Here is a 17,901-nt window from a genome sequence, read left to right as displayed (position 1 = left end):
TACTAATTTGCCAGATTTCTAAGTTTGAGACAGTGTCCCAGGGGTCAAGGGGTAGGAGGCATGTCCTCCCCAACACACGTTGAACTAGCCTGCCATCACCACCCACCAATGCAGGGATTCATCACTTCTTTAAAAATCAAAAGAATTTTTCATATTTTATTATAGAAAATGTTCTTAAAATGTAATGTATTTACTTACCTTCCTTCTGAACCAACTACACCCCTGTAACTTTCTTGCCCTTTCTTGGATGGTCCCAGGTCATTGGGTTAATTCCCCTGTGCTGGTCAACAGCTGCCCCACCCCTGGCCCAGCAAGAAGCTGGCAAGAGAGTGAGATTCATCTTACAGAAATAAAAGTCACTTCTCAAAGTCAACTTCTCCGTCAGTTCCAAAATGGCAGAAACTGGGAATCAATAAGCAACTCAATTGTCTGGTCTGAGTGGCCCCGATTCAGAAAATCTGAAAACTGTCGGGTCCCTATATGGAAAATGCTTTGAGTCATCAGTTTTAAATTGCTGATCTAATACATTCAGAATGATGCATAATTGGTTTCCTATAAATCAAAGTGAGCCAGCTGCCAGACGCCCCGATATTACTCAGGTTCCAAATTTGTTGCGTGTAAACCTTGAACCTGTCATTATCTTCTCTGGGCATCTCTTTATCGAGACAGTTGTACTGTCCTGTGGGACATCGAGTCACAGTTCTGAAGGGTGACAGCTCTCTGGAGCCCCCTGTAGAACTGTGCCAACCTTTGAACATGTTCCACTTTTTGAAGTGTTTCAAACCCCTGATCCAACAACAGAGCCTCATCACATCCCATTTTAGAGAGCGTGAAACGGAGAGACACAGAAAAGTATCCTGCTAAAGGTTATATCCAAGCAAGGACTTGAAATAGGACCCTGAGGTTGGGGTCAATCCCAGCTACCGGAGCTGGTGACCTGCAGCAGTGTTACAGAGCTCCCCAGGGGACCAGGACTGTGCCCCTGTGCCTTGCCAGGTACCTGACACGCCCCAGCAGATCCCAGTGCGGGCTGTGTCCCAGGTCCACCCCACACTGACCACTCCAGTGGACCCTGTGATGGAGCTACTGTGAACACCCGTCTGGGGCACAGAGATGTTAAGGAGCCTGCCCTGGAGCTGGTGACAGGCACTGAGGCCTTGAGCCCCAGAGCCCACCCTCTGAGCCAACCAACCTGAGTGAGTCAGAGTGGCCACCCCTGTTCAACACGGGGCCCGGGCAAGGCTTCTGTTTGGACCTGCATCCTGGCTGATGGCCAGGAGGGCAGCATGACTCATCCATGTGTGGTCCCCCAAGCCATGGTGACAGGCATACTGCAGTAGCTGAAGAAGGGCCACATCCCAGGGCCTTCTGGATCATTCATGAGCTCTAGCCAACTGCCCCAGGGAGAACGGCCCTGCCCTGCAGGGAAGGAAGGAAAGAAATTGTTAAGCTCGAATTCGGGACCCCCAAAAGACCACCAGAGACCAAGATCGATGTAAAGATCATAAGAGGTGTTTATTGCGAGCTAGCTCGGTCCTCCGCACGCACACACAGCAACTGGTGACGCTGAGAGGCCCCGAGCCCAGCGTTTGCAACAGTTTTATACATTCTTTGGAGAAGGCAGGGACCCCCACATACATCATAGCATCTCTTAGGAAATCATCACACATCGCGGGAAAATCAAACAACTCTAAAACATGATTAGCACATTCACTGGCGGGAACAAGTTGGGGAGGGGTGATTGGTGAGTACAAGAGGGGGATTCGTTTGAACTGATTGGTTTAAGCCAAAAGGGGTGTTTGTGCTGAACTACATGGTTTCCCAACATGTTATCAACCACCATAAACTACTGGGAGGGTCATCTGGCATCCCAGGTATTTTCCTGTCTCATGCTGATTGGTGGCTGCTAGGGGGTTGCTATGGATCTAGCCTGACTGAGTCAGGGACACCTGGCGCAGCAGATCTCTCCTGTTATTTGTAGATAAACAACTTAGCAGGGTGGGAATGTGCCTAGGAGTGCTCTGTGGGTCTTTCCAAGGACAAAGGTCATGTCCCTTCCTTGGACAGGCTTTGCTCTGAGGTAGAGGCTGGTTTTTCAAAATAAAGTTGTATAGATGCAGCTGTTGCCACCTCGGATGCAGATGATGACATTCAGGACAACCACACAGCAGGGTCACACTATGGCCCAAGTTCCAAGGGAGTCCTGGCAGGACAGATCTGGTCTGTCATTCAAGCTTTACAAACCCCTGTGGGGACAGTCCTGGGACTCCCTTTTCGTGGGCAAAGAGACTGAAGTTTCAATGACAGGGACCTGGAATTTCACAGCTAGGAGCCAGGAGGCTGTGGACTGGTCCACACTCTACCTGCAAGGTTAGTGTTTCTCCCGCCAACCTTCCGTGTGGCTTATTTTCCCCCATGGAATTAAGATGGGCGATGGGCAAGCTGCGGTTCATGTTTTACTTATTTTTCTGTTTAACTGGTTTTTTTCACTTTAGTCATTTAGGTGTCAATGGGGAATTGCAGGCCAAAGTTGGAGAGGAAACCCTTTTTCCTCTTTTAGGTCCATCCCTGGGGGCCTGCAAATTAAAAAAAAAAAAGACTAACAGCAAAGGGGGTGCAGGATTTTATTAACATGTGTGCGCCTGGTAGTTCACAGAAAGATGAAACCAAGAAGCTGTTTGACTCCAGGGCCTATGTATCCTCTTAAAGGAAAGAGTTTGGCCCTCTAGGGGTAATCAACGGTGGTGAAATGGCTAGGAAATAATATAGGGGAGACAAGGGAAGAGGAAAGGCTTTTCTACTGAGGTCTGTTTGTGCAAACTCATCTCGGCCTGAACCCAGGCTCCAGAGAGAGGAGCTCTTCTCCTCCTTCGACTCCTTCCTCCACAGGAGACCTGTGCCCGGCTTCTAGTGGGCTAAGGGCGGGGCGGAGAACTCTCTTCCGGCCTCTGCTCATTCTCAGTTGCCTTCAGCTCAAAACAATCCTTCTGTCAAAGTGGCACGTTCTGGGGTGACGCCTTCTGCTGCCCTTCCCCAGGGAGGAGGATTATGTACTGGGGGGCACGGAGCCAAAAGGGACAGGAGCAGCCTAGCGCTGGAGTCTCTGGAATCTGGGGCTCCTCGTAGCTCCCCAAGAGCAGAATGGATGTTCCTCGGGGGGCCTCCTTCACCTTGGCCTCTAGCCCTGCCTGGGCATGGCTTCCCAGGGCAGAGCCAAAGAGCGCTGGCTGGCACAGGGGCCCGTGCTGTGCCCAGACCAAGCCTCTCCAGATCCTTTAACCACGTGGAGATGAAGGTCACTTGGTACTCGGTGTCCTTGACACCTCTGAAATGCCTGCCAGCTCGCCCAGCAACTTCAGATTGTACACCACCACTACCTGATGAGAGATTTTAATTCAATTTAATTTAAATTTGCAGCCCTGGAGACGGAACTGAGGTTCTGTCTAGGCAAGAGCTCAGCCACTGAGCCGTGCCCCTTGCCTCTGATTCTATTTTGTTCTTCTTTTCTTTTCTGTTTTTGGTCCTGGGGATTGAACTCAGGGGCACTTAACCACTGAGCCACATCCCCAGCCCTCTTACGAATTTTATTAGAGACAAGGTCTCACTGAATTGCATACGGCCTCACTAAATAACTGAGGCTGGCTTTGAACTCATCATCCTCCTGCCTCAGCCTCCCAAGCTGCTAGGATTACAGGCGTGGGCCACCGTGCCCAGCTCTATTTGTTCTTAATGGACACCTTTCGTTGGTGCCATTGTTCTTGGTTATCCCTGGACCAGAGATATAAATTTCCTTCTTAAATAAATTATTTCAGTTAAGTGAAAGAAAAAGAGAGAGAGAGAGACAGGGAGGGAGGAAGGGAGGAAGTACTCAACGTGGCCTGGGGAAGTTCCCCATGATCCACCAGGGTTTGAGCAGGCCTTCTCAGCCCCTCGAGGGTGGCAGATGAAGCAGTAGCAGCCCATGGCGTAGGGCTGGGCTGGAGGTCGGTGTGCCCAGGTGGGGTGAAGGAGCCCAGGTACCAGCAGGCTGGGCCTCGGGACTGGCAGAGGGGCAGGTCTCTGCTGCTCTGGGCGTGGGGGCAGGAGAGTGGTGGAGCAGGACTGGGGAGCACCGCAGGCAGAGAGGGTTCTACACCTGCTCAGCGTGGCGCTTGGCCGGGTGCAACTTGTGACAGACGCAGGCTCCTGCCCCATCCCACCCAGGCCCACGGACTCTTCAGGTTGTGAAAATAAAAGGTAAAGTGGTGACGGGCGTGGCCCTGGGAGAGTGTTCCAGGTGGAGCCGGAGGCCACGAGGACACAGGACCTCTGCGTGGTTCACGCAGTGGCCTGGGTGTGGGCTCTGGTCCCTTCTGGTGCCAGCGACGACGGGGACGCCTTGCTCCACCATGCCCAGAGACTCAGACACGAGTCTTGCGTGGACGTTTTTACTTCTTTTCTCCATCTTTTGTGGATCACAAAGACCCTGCACCTGTTCTCGACTCCCACAGATGTTTCCCCACAAAAGAATTGTTGCTGCCCCAAAATACCCCGCTGTCTGCTCCCTCGGCCCCCCTCTTCCTCCAAACACCGACTCGGAGCTCTCTGGATCTGCCTCCCGAACTGCCGTTCCTAAGACCCCAAATAAAGTCCCATTCAGGGTCCCAGTTTGTCTTGGTCCACAAGGTGTGGGGCCCAAGAGCCTGCATTATAACAGGACCCCACCCCTGGGGGGACGACTCTTGTCCCTCATTGAGTTGATGACCTTTGCGTTTGGGGGTCACCCTCTGGGAGGGCAGGATGGCCCCAGGACCCAGGGTTTAACATGGCTTTTGCTCACCCTTGCCGGGCCCCTGCCACTTCTGCTGATGGAGTGAGCTCAGGCCAGATGTGTCCCCATCTGTGAGCTGGGAGCACTGACCCCACCCTGCAGGGCCATGCTGAGTCCTGAATCCTGGAAACCTGTCTTCCCATCCCCCACTCAGGAAGTGGAGCCACCGATGACATGGGACTGTCACCTCTCCTGCTCGGCACTTCCAGCCCTGGGGTGCCTGGGGCCAGGGAAGGGCACTTATGGGGTCCTTCAGCAGAGCCAGGGACACCTGCAGCCTCCTCTCCGCTGACCCTTGATAGGAGGGGACAGCCCCAGCTTCCCCTTATCAGCCACCCACTGGGGTTGAAAGAGGCAGCACCCCTAAAGATTGTACCTCATTCCAGTGACTCCCCAGGGAGTGTGGGGGGGTTGTTCTTGGCAGGGGGTGGATTTCTGATCCCTGGAAGGAGGAGGCTGGGAGGTGATATACTTTCCATCTGCCATCCTGCCCTCTACTCTGTCCCAACTCTCACCAGTGGCAGGTGCACATGAGGAAACAGATGAGGGTTGGATGGAAAATTTCCTTCCCTGGGGAGGCATTAGCACCTCCGTGTTAGTGATCACAAAATCAGGATCAGAGAAGTAGCCCCACTAGCCCAAGGTCACACAGCTGGGAAGGAGTCCAGTTGAAAGAAATAGGATGGGCTTTCCTATCAGTCCCTATTCATTCATTCATTCATTCATTCATTCTCTTATTAGAATTTCTTCTCCTCAGCCTTGTTCTGGATGCTGGAAAGGTTCCTCTCCATCCTTGTCTTCCAGGTGCTCACATTCTGGTTGAGAGTTGGGGTAAGGGAAACAAATGGCTCAATAAGTACTTGATTAAGAACCACCAGACGGGGGGAAGCAGGGACATAGAGAGGGCAGGAGAGGAGAGTGGAGCGGGTAGGGGGTGCTGTGGGTTGGGGTCACAAGCTGGGCTCTGGGTGGAGAGGGGCCCGGAAGCATCTCCCACTCAGGTCCCCAAATTGCAGGCCGCGGCCAGGAACCTAAAGGTGAAAGAAGCCCGGAGGGGCCCTTGGTGGCCTGCTCTGAGCCCCCCTAACTGCCTTCAAGTCTTTTTACATTTTAATTTAAAAACCACTGGAGGCCTCTGTCTGGAGAGCAGGCGGGTCCCCAGCAGAAGAGAAGAGGAAAACACAGAGCCGGTCCCTGACTTCCCTGGGGTCAGGACAGGTCTCACGCTGACCTCAGGCATGAGCATGAGCGTCAGGGACCCCCCACACACACAGGCAAATGCCCCAGGGCAGGAAGGCAGGAGCCGGGCCAGAGGGCAGGACCTGGGGAGGAAACAGACAGGGACCTGGGGAGCCATGGCCACCACGCTGGCCCCGGCTGGGCGGCCAGAGGTAGAACCCTGGATCATCCAGTGGGCAGAAGGGCCTGGCGTGGGCTAAGGCGCTCCAGGAGGGAGGGTTCCATGCCAGGGCCACCATGGTCCTCAGTGATTCTAACCCTTTTCCTGCTTTGTCACACCCCACCCCCACCTCATTGTCCCCAGGAGTGGCTAATCCCCCCCTGGGGCACCCGGGCTGAGTCAGGAGCTGTCCTAGAGTGTGGGAGTTAAGGTGGAACACGCCCTGAAGCCAGAAAGACCTGGGTTCGAATTCCAGCCCTGCCACTTAGCAGCTGTGACTCAGGGAGGCAGTTTCAGTTTCTGCAGCTGCAAAACCCGGGTGACCACACCGGAGCCTGCAGCGGTGGGGGAGGGGGAGGGGCGCCACGGTGTTCCACGCCAGGTGTTCCCTGTGGGCCCCTCTCCTCCCCCACTGGGTGACCTGAAGGGAACAGGAAGTACCGTGGCTGTGCCCTCCCGCCCGCTGGTTCACACAGGTGCACGTGGGGGACGTGGGTGGGGAACGGATGTCCCCGGGAGCTGTCCTTCCTTTCAGCTTCTGGTCCAATTTCAATAAATGGGACCTGAGAAGAGCTCAAGGGTTAGGGCCACTGCTTACCTTGGGACCCACCGTCCCGGCTGCCTGAGGTCCCCCTTCCTGCCTCCTGACCCTAAGTCCCACGTCTCAGCCTATCTGAGAGTCACTCATTCACACAACAAATACCGACTGATCTCCCACTAGGTGCCAGGCCTGCGCTGGTTGAGGGGAGGTCGCAGGGAGACCCCTGCACCCAGCCCTACCCCTCAACCATGAGGGTATTTCAGCCCTCAGCCTGGGCAATGCAACGTCCTGATTCTATCAGCTACCTGCCCCTTGGGGACCTTGACTCTGTCCCCTCTCAGGGACAAATAAATCCGGAAGTCTCTAAACCAACCATTGCCTTGGGCCACTACTGGTTTGGGGGGGCCTATCCTATGGAGAAGTCCAGTGGCTGTGATGGGCTAGACACAGAAGAGACAGCGTCTTCTGGGCTGGACCCTGGCTTGAGGTCTGGAAACACAGCAGCCATGAGTGGCCCCCTAAGGGCAAAGCCAGCACTGCAAGGGTGGCCCACCCAGGAGCAGGAGAGAAACCAGGCTTTGATGACATCATCAAGTTGCCAAAGAGCCAAACTTGGAACCTCCCTCCCTGTCAACTTCGTGTCCCATGACATCATCGACGCCCTCAGCGTGGAAATCCACGGAGCCAGTTATCAGCTGGAAGCTCATCTTCTGCTTTTGTCAGGGTGGGGGCTCCTGGGGATGGAGCCCAGGGCCTCGTGTTCTCTAGCAAGCCCTCTACCACTAGGCTACCCAGCCTAGCTGGAACCTTCTGGATGGTACAAACAGGACACAGAGCAGTCCCTGTGCCTCTGCCTTTTGCAGAGGCAAAAGAAGCCCCAAAATTTAGTATAAATGAGGAGCCAATGAACAGACACTCAGCCAGCCGACACTGATGCCCTCACTTTGAGCTTGGTGAGGACCTGGCTGACATCCCAGCTCTGCTCATCATTTGCTGATCCTCTGCATCTTCCTCACCTCCCTCAAACTCTACAGCCACATCTTGACCCTGGTGAGAGCCGAGACTTCTCCCTAGGACCCTCTCCTCAGCCAGCCGTCAGCTCCACCCCGGGAGAAGCCTGCCTTGGTTCCTGGCCTGATCACCATAGTCTTAGGGAGTGTGCATCTGCTGGACTTAGAGCCCAAGGCTTGAGACTTTAGATCTGACACTTGAGCTTAGCACGCAGAGGGAATGTCTGTCATGAGCCTGTCATGATTAAGTGTGTTTGCAGGGCTTAGAATTCATCTAGAATTGTTTGCTGTGAATTGATTCTGTCTTTTGCAGTGCCTAGCATTAAGGATGGTCATTTCTTGATTAAGAACCTATAGAGTGAAACTGCATTGTGTGACTTGAGAACTGAAAAGGGCAGAAGCGCATGGACATTCTTTATTTCTCCTCCTCGACTGCATAAGTCGCACCTTTTGCCCATCGCGACAAGTACTCACATACAAGTAACTCTTCTTATTTTTCATGTCTACTTCACACGCAAGGAAACCGAGATCCCTCAAGTAGGGCACATGGATAGTCAGAGACAGCACTGGAATGTTTTAAAATAGATTTTTTGGGGGGGTTCACAGCAAATTTGGGTGGGAAAGAATGGAGATTTAGCAACCTCCTGTCCCCTCTACCATCACTGTCCCTCACAGGAGTGGGCGTAGAATGATAATTTGGACCCAGAGCCTATAGTTTTTAATTCCTCTCACACTGCCTCGCTCGACCTACTGAGTTTCGGGAAACCTGTACCATAGGTCATTGCCCGAGTGTGTGACACAGGCCACAGTGTGGGGAGCCCCAGGTGCCTCAGCTGGCCCCGTGGCTGGACACACAGCTCATCATATACGAAGGACGGATTGTGGATCCTTATAAGAAAAAGCCATCTGCCTAAATGTGTGTTTCCCCAGAAGCAGAGCCCAGATGAGGATCCTGTGTAAGTTTCTCACCGAGGGCTGTCTCTGGAGAAAGCTGCAGAGAACCAGGAGAACAGGCCAGGCCAGCAGAAGAGGCAGGGAGGAGAGGTGGTTCCAGAAGTCTCTGGGGCTTCCTACCACCCTGATCCCCAGAGGAACTCTGGGCACTGACCCAGATGGTCCTGCATGGAGGCAGGGGGGCCAGGCAGCTGTGCCCTCCAGGGTGTTGAACTTTGGTCAGTCACAGGTGGCCTCCTTGGGTGTGTGTGGGGTGGGGGGGTGCAGGGCCAGGAAACTCCCAGAAAAGAAGAGAAGGAGGGCAGATGTGGGGGCTTTGCAGCCAATACCTGGCTTGGTTGGGAGTGGAGTCCTGAGTCCGGGAGGGATCTGGATGGGACACCAACATCCTCTCCAGCCCCTCTCCAGAGTGTTCATGATTAGCTCATCTGATCCCCAACAGTAACTGAGCACGGAGCCCGTGGGAAGCCGAGGAAACACAGATGAGGCGGACGTGGTCTGTGTCCTTGAGGTGCGCCTGTCTGGCTGGGGACGGGGAGGAGTCCCATTCACCCCTCATGGGAAGCCCCAGCCAGGGCCAGGGGAGCCAGGAGGTGCCCGTGAGCCCTGGAGGGAGGAGAGATGAGCCAGGAAGACTCTCCTAGGAAGCAGCCCTTTCTCCCTGAGAGGCCCAGGGAGGCCATCCAGGAGGAGGGGGCCACAGGGCCATTTCTGCAGGAGGACCCTGAGCAAGTGCCAGAGGCAGGAAGCAGCAGGCTTCCAGGAGGGAGCCTGGGGCTACAAGAGCCGCGGCCTCCTCCCATCATGGCCTCCTCCCACCCTGTCCTCAGAGTTTGTGGAGGCCTGCTCTGTTCTGAGGCTGCTCTGGGGTGCAGCTTGGGGAGAGGGGCTGGACTCTCTGGGGCCCAGTTGGGAAGAGGGACATGGGGCCTGACGGCCGGGCTCTGAGGGGCTCTATGCTGGGGCCGTGGAGGACCTGGGGGTTTCAAGAGTCACTCGGACAGGATGATCAACATTGCGCTTTACAGCAGCCACTCAGGCTGTGGCTTGGGGTAGGTGAGAGGGACCAGCAGGGGTGGCAGTGGCAGGGAGCCAGGCCCACACAGCTGCCTCGACCCCCCAGCACCCCTCCCCTGACTGCTTTGGCCCAACCTCATGGTCCTGGGTGCTCCCTGGCCTCCGCCCACCCTCAGGGGAGCCGGCACTGCCTTGGGTGGGAGAGTCCAGAGGTCGGGCCCAGCAAGGGCGAGGGGCCCTTCCCCCTGGACTGTTTTAAAATCCAGCTGGTTAGATGCCAGGGCGGGACCACGGCAATGCCCTGAGATGGGGAAGGATGGCAGGGGAAGCGAGTTGGGCTTCTAGCATGAAGGAGTGGGGTCCTGGCAGCGGGACCGCCAGTAGAAACGCAGGAGCTTGTTGTAGGAGTCGAGGTTGCTCTTCAGGCAGAAGGCCACCTCCTTGTCACAGGCACACAGCTGCTGCTCGCACCAGCTCCCCGTGTGGGCTGTGGGTGGAGGAGGGGGCCGTTGAGCCGCTGCCGGGGAAGCCCAGACAAGACCTGGTCCAGGGGCCCTGGAAGGCCGCCCAGTCCCTGCTCAGCTTGGAGGTGCCCCCAAAGCCATGGGACTCCCTGTGTGTCTTGGTCCTTGCCTACTGTCACCCACCCACTACACAAATATGGAGCACCCACCCCACACCCACAGGGCTGGTCCTGGAGGGAGAGCACTGAACAGAACGGGTGGCCGGGGCTGGGGGACAGGGATGAGACCGCCGCAGAATGAGTGCACACGCAGGGCTGGAGAGGACGAGTGGAACGGTGGTGAGGGGCCACGGGAGCCACAAGCTGGCTGCAGCGTCTCCTCCTTCCAGGGAGAGCTGGGGAGGGCAGGGAGGGAGGGGCCAGGATGGAGGAGAACGTGCAGACTCCAGGCCGGAGGGACCACCTGCCTCCATTTCTGTATCTGGAAAGTGGGGTTAATGACGGGGGCTGCTCAGAAGGCCATCGTGGGAACTAAAGAGTACAAAGTACTTAGCCTAGAGTGGGTATGGTTATTATTCAGCCGTTAGTTAGCCGGGCATGGCGGTGCACACCTATAGACCTAGTGAGTCAGGAGGCTGAGGCAGGAGGGTTCACATGTTGGAGGCCAGTTTCAGCAACTCAGAGAGACTCTGTCTCAAAACAAAAATCAATCAATCAATAAATAAAAGGGCTCAGTGGCAGAGCACCCCTGGGTTCAATCCTCAGTACAAAAACAAAACAAAAATAAACGAAGTCTTCAGCTACCAACATCTGCTATCAAAAAAGACCTTCAGATTCTCAGCCCGAGGGCCAGCTGACCTGGGGGCTAGGTGACCTGTCCTTTGGAACTCTGTGACCCAGGGAAACGCTTCCCCGCTCTAGTTTGAGAGTCCTTGTCTGTGCAACGGAGATGGGGGTCTTGCTGCCCGCTTGTGGGCTGTTATGAGGGTCAGTAATGGTGAAAGTAACAGCAATGCCAAGGGCAGCCCCGTGGGTTTCTGGGCGTGCTCAGTGGCAGCCGTCCTGTGAGGCTCATTCTGTTGGTTTCATTTGAGTTCTTGCAATAACTATATGGAGTAGATTACAGATGAGGATACTGAGGTTCAGAGAGGTTAAACAATGTGCTTGTGGTCACAGAACTGATCAGTGCTAGGCCTGGCTTCCTGATGCCAAAAGGATCAGACCTCCCCTTGGACCTCTCCTTACCCCACACCCATGCCTGCTTCTCCTCCACAGCCCAGCTGCTGCCACCAGACACGTAAGAAGAACAGAGAGGTCAAGTAGCTTATGCATGGCCACTCAGCCTTCAAAGGCAGCGAGGGCCAGAACTCCCCCCCTGAGCCTCCAGCTCTGACCCCAATACCCAGATACTCACGGCACTGGACTTCCCCCTGGGAAAAGGTGTAATTATAATGGTCCCTCTTGGGTCTGCATTGGTAGGTCCTCAGGTGTTTGTAGCAACAATCATGCTTCTGGCAGCACCTGGTGGGACAGGCAGGGCGCCCAGCTGCATGGGTCACTAGCTCACACAGGTCTCTGGCTCTTCCCACCCATATGCCCACCTGGGAAGAGTCAAGGATCATAATAGCTAACATTAATGCCTCTGGTGCCCCAGGCACCTGCCGCGACTGAACATTCTCTCTTAATCCTTGAGGCCACCCAAGGCTCGAGGAAGTCAGCCTGTAAGTGGTGGCTCAGGGACATGCCCCCAGCCCTGGCGGGCCTCACCCTTCCTCGGGCCAATTCCCAGGGTGGTTGAGAGGATCAAATGAGACTCAGCAAAAAGAGGCCGGGGCTTTGAAACACCTCGTACAGTGGCAATAGGGAGTGTGTGTGTGTGGGGGGGAGGTGTCATTACTAGATTAGGGGACAGGAGTGCAAGAGGGTCAGACCTGCAGAGACCTGGGCTACCACCTAGAAGGATGGGGATTCAGGAGAGGCTGTAACATAGTAGGTGCTCAGCAAAATGAATTCATTAAATGAATCCATGAATGGAGAAGAAAGGAGCGTCTCAGGCTAGGACTACGGGCCTGGGAAGGGGGTTACCAGTCTGTGGCATCTTTGGGCTGGCCTCTGCCACCAAGTCCGCAGTAACAACCATAGGGCCAGTAGTTGAAGAGGGGTATCTTCTTGGTCACTTGCCGGACCATCTTGTTCAGATTCAGGAGGCCTCCCTGGGCTGGAGTCAGACCTGGCAAAGAGTCCAGCAATGAGGAGAGGGGACAGACGTCCCGGGGACGCCGTGGGCCCCAGGGTGACCTCTGCTGGATGAGGGGATGGGGAACTTCGAAGGATAATGAGGATAAAATAATAACTACGGCCATAATCAAAAATACAGTGCTGTCTGGGAGCGCTGAGCGCTTACCACGCCCTGGGTTCAATGCCCGGAACCAAAAAATAAGATAAATAAAATAAAAATATCATGACAGTTATATTTTTATATATTAAGTGCAGGCCTTTTTCTGTATTGATTTATCTCCATCCCATGAGATACATGCTGATTTTTTAAATAAATAATCTTTTTATTTTGGAATAATTCTAGACGTACAGGAAAGTGGTAGAAATAACACAGAGCCCCCCCCCCCCCCGTCCCCCCATCCGGTTTCCTCTAATGTATCACTTTACACAGTCACGAGCATTTGTGAAAACAAACATGGGAACAACAGACGCCTTTTTTTTTAGGTGTGGCTGAAGGTACCATTTTTGATCCCTGGTTTCAGGTGAGCGGACTGAGGCTCAGTGACTTGCTCAAGGTCATGGGGGCGGTGGCAAACGGAATCAGAATTGGAACCAAGGCAGCCTGGAACCTTCTCTGTAGTCCAATGCTACCCCCTCCACCCCCCAGGGCAGTTCCAGTGTGAAAGAGCCCGTGTGGCTCTCCCGGAAGCAGTGTGACCTAGGAATCGGCGCTTTTCACTTCAGTCCCAATAGCTGCGGGCTAGAATCGATCACGAGGGGAAATCCATTTCATTGAGGGAGAGGAACACGTCAGGCCGAGTTGGGAGAAATAAAATACATTAAGTCAGGGAACTCGGGTGGGGGGGGGGACGATGGGAGGAACAGGCAACCCAGAATTGGACTATGGCCCTGAGCAATTGTTCAAGATCATGGGGCCTGTGTGTCCAGGTGGAGCCCAGGGTCTCACGGGGAGACAGGGCCGGGCAGCCCCTCCAGGTGACCTTAGCCATGGTACCCCACCCTCAGAGAACAAGGCTGCAGTGAAACTCCTTAGGACACAGGGGTTCGAGTGAGGGGTTGGGAGGGACTCGTGCAGGGGACAAAGGCTGAGATCACAAGCAGGTGGCCTTGGGCTGCATCTAGAAGTGAGTGGACTGTTGTGTCCCCTTGACATGTGGGAGCCCACACTGCCACTCCTGTTTGACCCCGTGGCTCTAGCTGAATGGGATGCTAAGCTTTGACTGTTGATGAAGGGTCCCAGGCCCTCTGGAATCATCTGGGATTCCCATCAGGAATTCAGCGATTCCCAGATTCTGTGATAAGGAACCCCAGGGCAACCACCTTGTAGATCAGCCGAAGACCTGAATCAGATCCTTGCCCGTCTTACTGGCCTCTGCCTTCTTTTCCTTTCCTTCCCCTCCTCTCTTCTTCTCTCCCCTCCTCCCCCTCTCTCTCTTTATCATAATTTTTGGGGGGTACCAGGGATTGAACTCAGGGGCACTCAACCACCAGGGATGAGCCACATCCCCAGCCCTTTTATGTATATTATCTAGAGACAGGGTCTCACTGAGTGGCTTAGCACCTCATTTTTGCTGAAGCTGGCTTTGAACTTGAGATCCTCCTGCCTCAGCCTCCAGAGCCGCTGGGATTACAGGTGTGTGCCACTGTGCCCAGCTGTTTACCAAAAATCTCAGTGAGGACAAGTCCAGCCTGAGAAATTGAGCACATGCCACGCATACAGGGGCTTTGGTGACCTGGCTTAGCCTGCTAGCAACTTCTGTCCTGATAGCCTTTCCTGACCTCAACTGCCCTCAAGAAGGTGGCGGGGCAGAAGGAGATGCTGCATCTCTGTGCACGAGCCGTGTGTTATTACTTACCACTGATCACACCTGCTCCAGACGTGGCATCAATGTTCTTATTAGTTCCTTCCAACATCCCTATATAGGGGATGCTTTGTACCCATTTAACAGATGAGGATGTGGCGAGGTTGGGGGGCTTGGCCAAGGAGATGGTGAGGTCCTGCTTGAATGCAGGTTCGTCTCTACACTATGTTGCCTCTTTACATCTGAGAGACGAATTTTTGTAGCTTGTTTGCAAATTTTATAACGATTTTCATTGTAACCTCAGAGGAGTGTTGCTCCTCCGTTGCAAAAAGTCCCAAGACCACATAAAATTTCTTTTTTAAAAAAACACAAGACCACGCTGGGCGTGATGGGGCACGCCTGTAATCGTAGCGATGCAGGAAGCCAAAGCAGGAGGCCCTCAAGGTTGAAGCCAGCCTCAGCAATTTAGCAGGACTCTTTCTCAAAATAATAAAGAATAAATAAAAGGGCTGGGAACATATCTCAGTGGCAGAGTGCCACGGGGTTCCGTCCTCAGGGCCAACAAGAGAAAACGACAACAACAGAAACCAAGACCTTTCTAAAGTCACTTATTTTGAGATAGAGCATGAAAACCAAAGCAGGAAGTACTTTGCTCTTGATCACATTTTCACATTTGGTCTGTTGAAGACTTGGCCGAAGCTGCCCCAGCCCCCCTTCCCACCAATGGTCAATGGAACCCCTTCCCTTGCCCAGTGGTAATGGACATGAAAGGGCTCTCTCTGTAAGCAGAGCGCTGTGCGTGTACCGAAGATGGCTAAGGTTCCATCAAAGGATGGGGGTGAGCAAGTGGGAGGGTCCCCTTCCTGTAACTTGTGTCCAAACCGCCACAGGGGTCAGCCCAGCAGGCCCTTGGGCTCGGCACACCACCCAGTGTGGCCACCTGTGGCTCTCTGACTGAAGTCACCATCCTAGGGGACTGGCAGCCACTGGTGGCTCCTTGTAGGGGGTGGAAGGATTAGAGGACCGGGTGCAGGCAGGGGTCAGAGCAGCTGCCACCCAGTCCACGGAGGAGCGTGGAGGGCCCATCCGCATCCCGCCTTCCCCCCCAGCACGTGTCCCCTCCCCACTCACCAGCCGCCACCAGCAGCCCACACAGCAGGGCAAGTCTCATGACGCCAGCTCGGAGCAGCGCAGGCAACTTCCAGAAGCACCCGCATGCAGGCCGGGCAGGGGCACGGGCACTTATACCAGATGCACCCGCCCAGCCTCGCCCCCACCAGTTCCAGCCCCATCTCCAGGGGAAATGACCTCTGCTCCTTCGGCTTCCTCTTTTCTGGGGTTGAGAAATTGTAATTTTTGTTTTTCTCTTTTTTCTGTGCAGCACTGGGAATCAAACCCAGGACCTCACGCACTGTAGGCAAGTGCTTTCCCACGGAGCCTCATCCCAGCCCCACTTTCCCTGTTTAATAAACGAAACATAAATCCAATTTGGAAGATTTAGAATAAATAAACAGCAAGAAATTTGGAATCACCTGCAAATCCATGAAATGTTGATATTTTGGTGTATGTGCTGCTGGCCCGATTATTGTCTGTCTGTCAATCATCTACCTACCCACCCATTATCTATCTTTATAACTCCATACTTTTCCCCAACCAAACTAGGAAAGAGTTACATGTAGTACTTTGTAGTCGGTCCTTTTCACTTACTGATGTGATTTGAGCGTGTCATTTGAGCTACGTTGTTGAATATTCTTTTGCCGTAACATTCTGAGAGCTGGCCTCCAATTCCACTATACAGCTCTACCATTTATTTGATGACTCCCTTATTGATGGACACGTGGACTGTTCCCAATTTTTTACTGTTCTAGTGAAGTGAAAGAACTACCACGCATCTCGGTTCATGCCCAGAATCCTTTCCTGATGTGGACTTGCTGAGTCAAAGCCCGGCACAATTTCAAGACGACTGGGTATTGTCAACGAAGCCCCAGCTTATGTGTGAGAATCTAATGAGACAAATGGTGTGTGGCCCCAGCCCAGCAAGGGCAGGCACGGCTGGCAGGATGCGCTGGGCACTGCACAGGGCCATCAGCCTTGAGAGTTCCAAGGAACTGTAGAAAGTGGTTTTTTGGTGGCCGGGGACGGTTACTCTGTTTTGGACATCATGCCCAGGCCTACCTCCTCGCTGCTGGCTAATCAGTTCACACCAAAAATTGTGCTGGCAACAGTCTCTGCTGGAAGATTCACTGTTTCTCAGGTCCCCTCTCTCTCCTCTCTCCTCTCTCTCTTCTAAATCCGATTTTGTCTTTCCTCCTTAACTCAGTAACCAACTGGCCACCTCATAAATGAGAAAACAACCTACATGCAAAATAATTAAATGGCATGCAAACCAGATGTCTCTGACATATTCTTTTTCAAAAATACACTTCGGGGGGGTATGATTGGCATGCAATTAACAACAAGCATTCAACGTACACAGCTCGATGAGTTTGGGGATGAATGTGCACCTGTGGAGGCATCACCACCAAGAAGACCACGGACATGACCTCACCTCCAAGGCTTCCTCCCATCTGGCATAGTCTTTGGTATGCCTCCCCTGGGCATGCTCAATACTCATTCCTTTCCACTGTCCACGGGGTGCTTTACACTAAAAATAAATAAGTAAAGCTCACCAGGGCAAAAGGCTATGTCTCCCTCCCTGGTACTCTTTGGGCAAAAGCAGAAGTAGCAGAATCCCAGCTCTGCGCTGGTTCCAGGGAACCTTTCCCCACCGAGCAAGAAAACAAATACCGATGCTGCAAAGAGCCTTAAACACTCCACTTCCCGGCACCTCCAGGGCTCCACAGCACTTCCATCAGGATGAGTTCGCAGCCAGAGAGACCTGGTTCAAATGGTGGGCCCTTCTCTTGCCAGCTGTGGGACCCTGGGCAAATCACTTCACCGCCATGGGCCTTGGTTTCCTGATTTGCACAACGGGGCCAGGGGCTCCTCCCTTTTCTGATTGCTGTGAGGTCTCAAGGTACTGGCACAAGGCATACTGCACCCACCTTGCTCCTTGAAAGGTGCCATTAGGCCAACACGACTCTGGGGCTGTCGTTACGTGGAGCTCAGGAGGACCAGGGAGAAGGCCTGGCCTCCCCAACACCCCAGCCGCTTAACATGAAGCAAGTTGTTTAGCTCCATGTTTTCTATCCCTCCCACCCCGTGTAAAATAGGTGGGGACGGTACCCACTCCATAGGACTGCTGTGAGGGTTTATGGAGATGGTATATGCCATGGTTTGGAAATGGTTGGAGGGAGCTGGGTTCCCACTATGACAATGTTAACAGGTAGTGAGACCTTGAAGAGATGGGGCTTAGCAGGAGGTCATTACTGACTCTCCCCATCTCTCTGACTTCCTGTCTGGACATGTGATCTCTCCCCCTTACATGTGCTCCTGCCATGATGCCATTCATTGCAATGTGACACAGTCAAAGAGGACCTCACCAGAGACAGAAGCCATGTGGTTGCCCAATCTAGGTAAGCCTCTAAAATTGTGAGCTTAATAAACCTTTTTTCTTTCTAAGGTATAAGACCTCAGGTATTTTGTTATAGTAGCTGAAACTGGGCTCATACAACACGTGAAAAGGGCTTGGTCCATAGCTGGAGACCAATAAATGTGGTCTGTGGTT

At 53.7% G+C, this 17,901-nt stretch overlaps 1 protein-coding gene across 5 annotated transcripts; it reads right to left on the bottom strand.

Annotated features, from left to right (window-relative positions):
• Nucleotides 1-1,490: 1,490 nt before the first annotated feature.
• On the bottom strand, nt 1,491-15,510 carry Pla2g2d (phospholipase A2 group IID). 5 transcript variants are annotated; one of them, XR_009224373.1, is made up of 5 exons: nt 15,366-15,510; nt 12,280-12,424; nt 11,609-11,715; nt 10,806-10,883; nt 10,120-10,218 (listed from the first exon to the last, which is right to left on the bottom strand). XR_009224373.1 is itself a non-coding variant. In XM_046418809.2 (4 exons), the coding sequence occupies exons 1-4, from the start codon at nt 15,403-15,405 to the stop codon at nt 2,974-2,976; spliced, it is 696 nt and encodes a 231-aa protein (XP_046274765.1). In that variant the 5' UTR covers nt 15,406-15,510; the 3' UTR covers nt 1,491-2,973. The 5 variants fall into 5 exon arrangements, 4 of the variants coding, with proteins under 4 accessions (XP_046274765.1, XP_046274766.1, XP_046274767.1 ...); XM_046418809.2 differs by lacking the exons at nt 10,120-10,218; nt 10,806-10,883 and adding an exon at nt 1,491-3,377; XM_046418810.2 differs by lacking the exons at nt 10,120-10,218; nt 10,806-10,883 and adding an exon at nt 8,331-9,320.
• Between the last annotated feature and the right edge of the window lie 2,391 nt (nt 15,511-17,901).

The sequence above is a fragment of the Marmota monax genome, unplaced genomic scaffold (genome assembly GCF_021218885.2).
Source record: "Marmota monax isolate L192 unplaced genomic scaffold, Marmota_monax_Labrador192_F-V1.1 WCK01_AAM20220418_F8-fsc00008, whole genome shotgun sequence".
NCBI lineage: Eukaryota > Metazoa > Chordata > Mammalia > Rodentia > Sciuridae > Marmota > Marmota monax.
The sequence above is the reverse complement of the archived record's forward strand: the minus strand, read 5'-3'. Positions and strand labels throughout refer to the sequence as shown.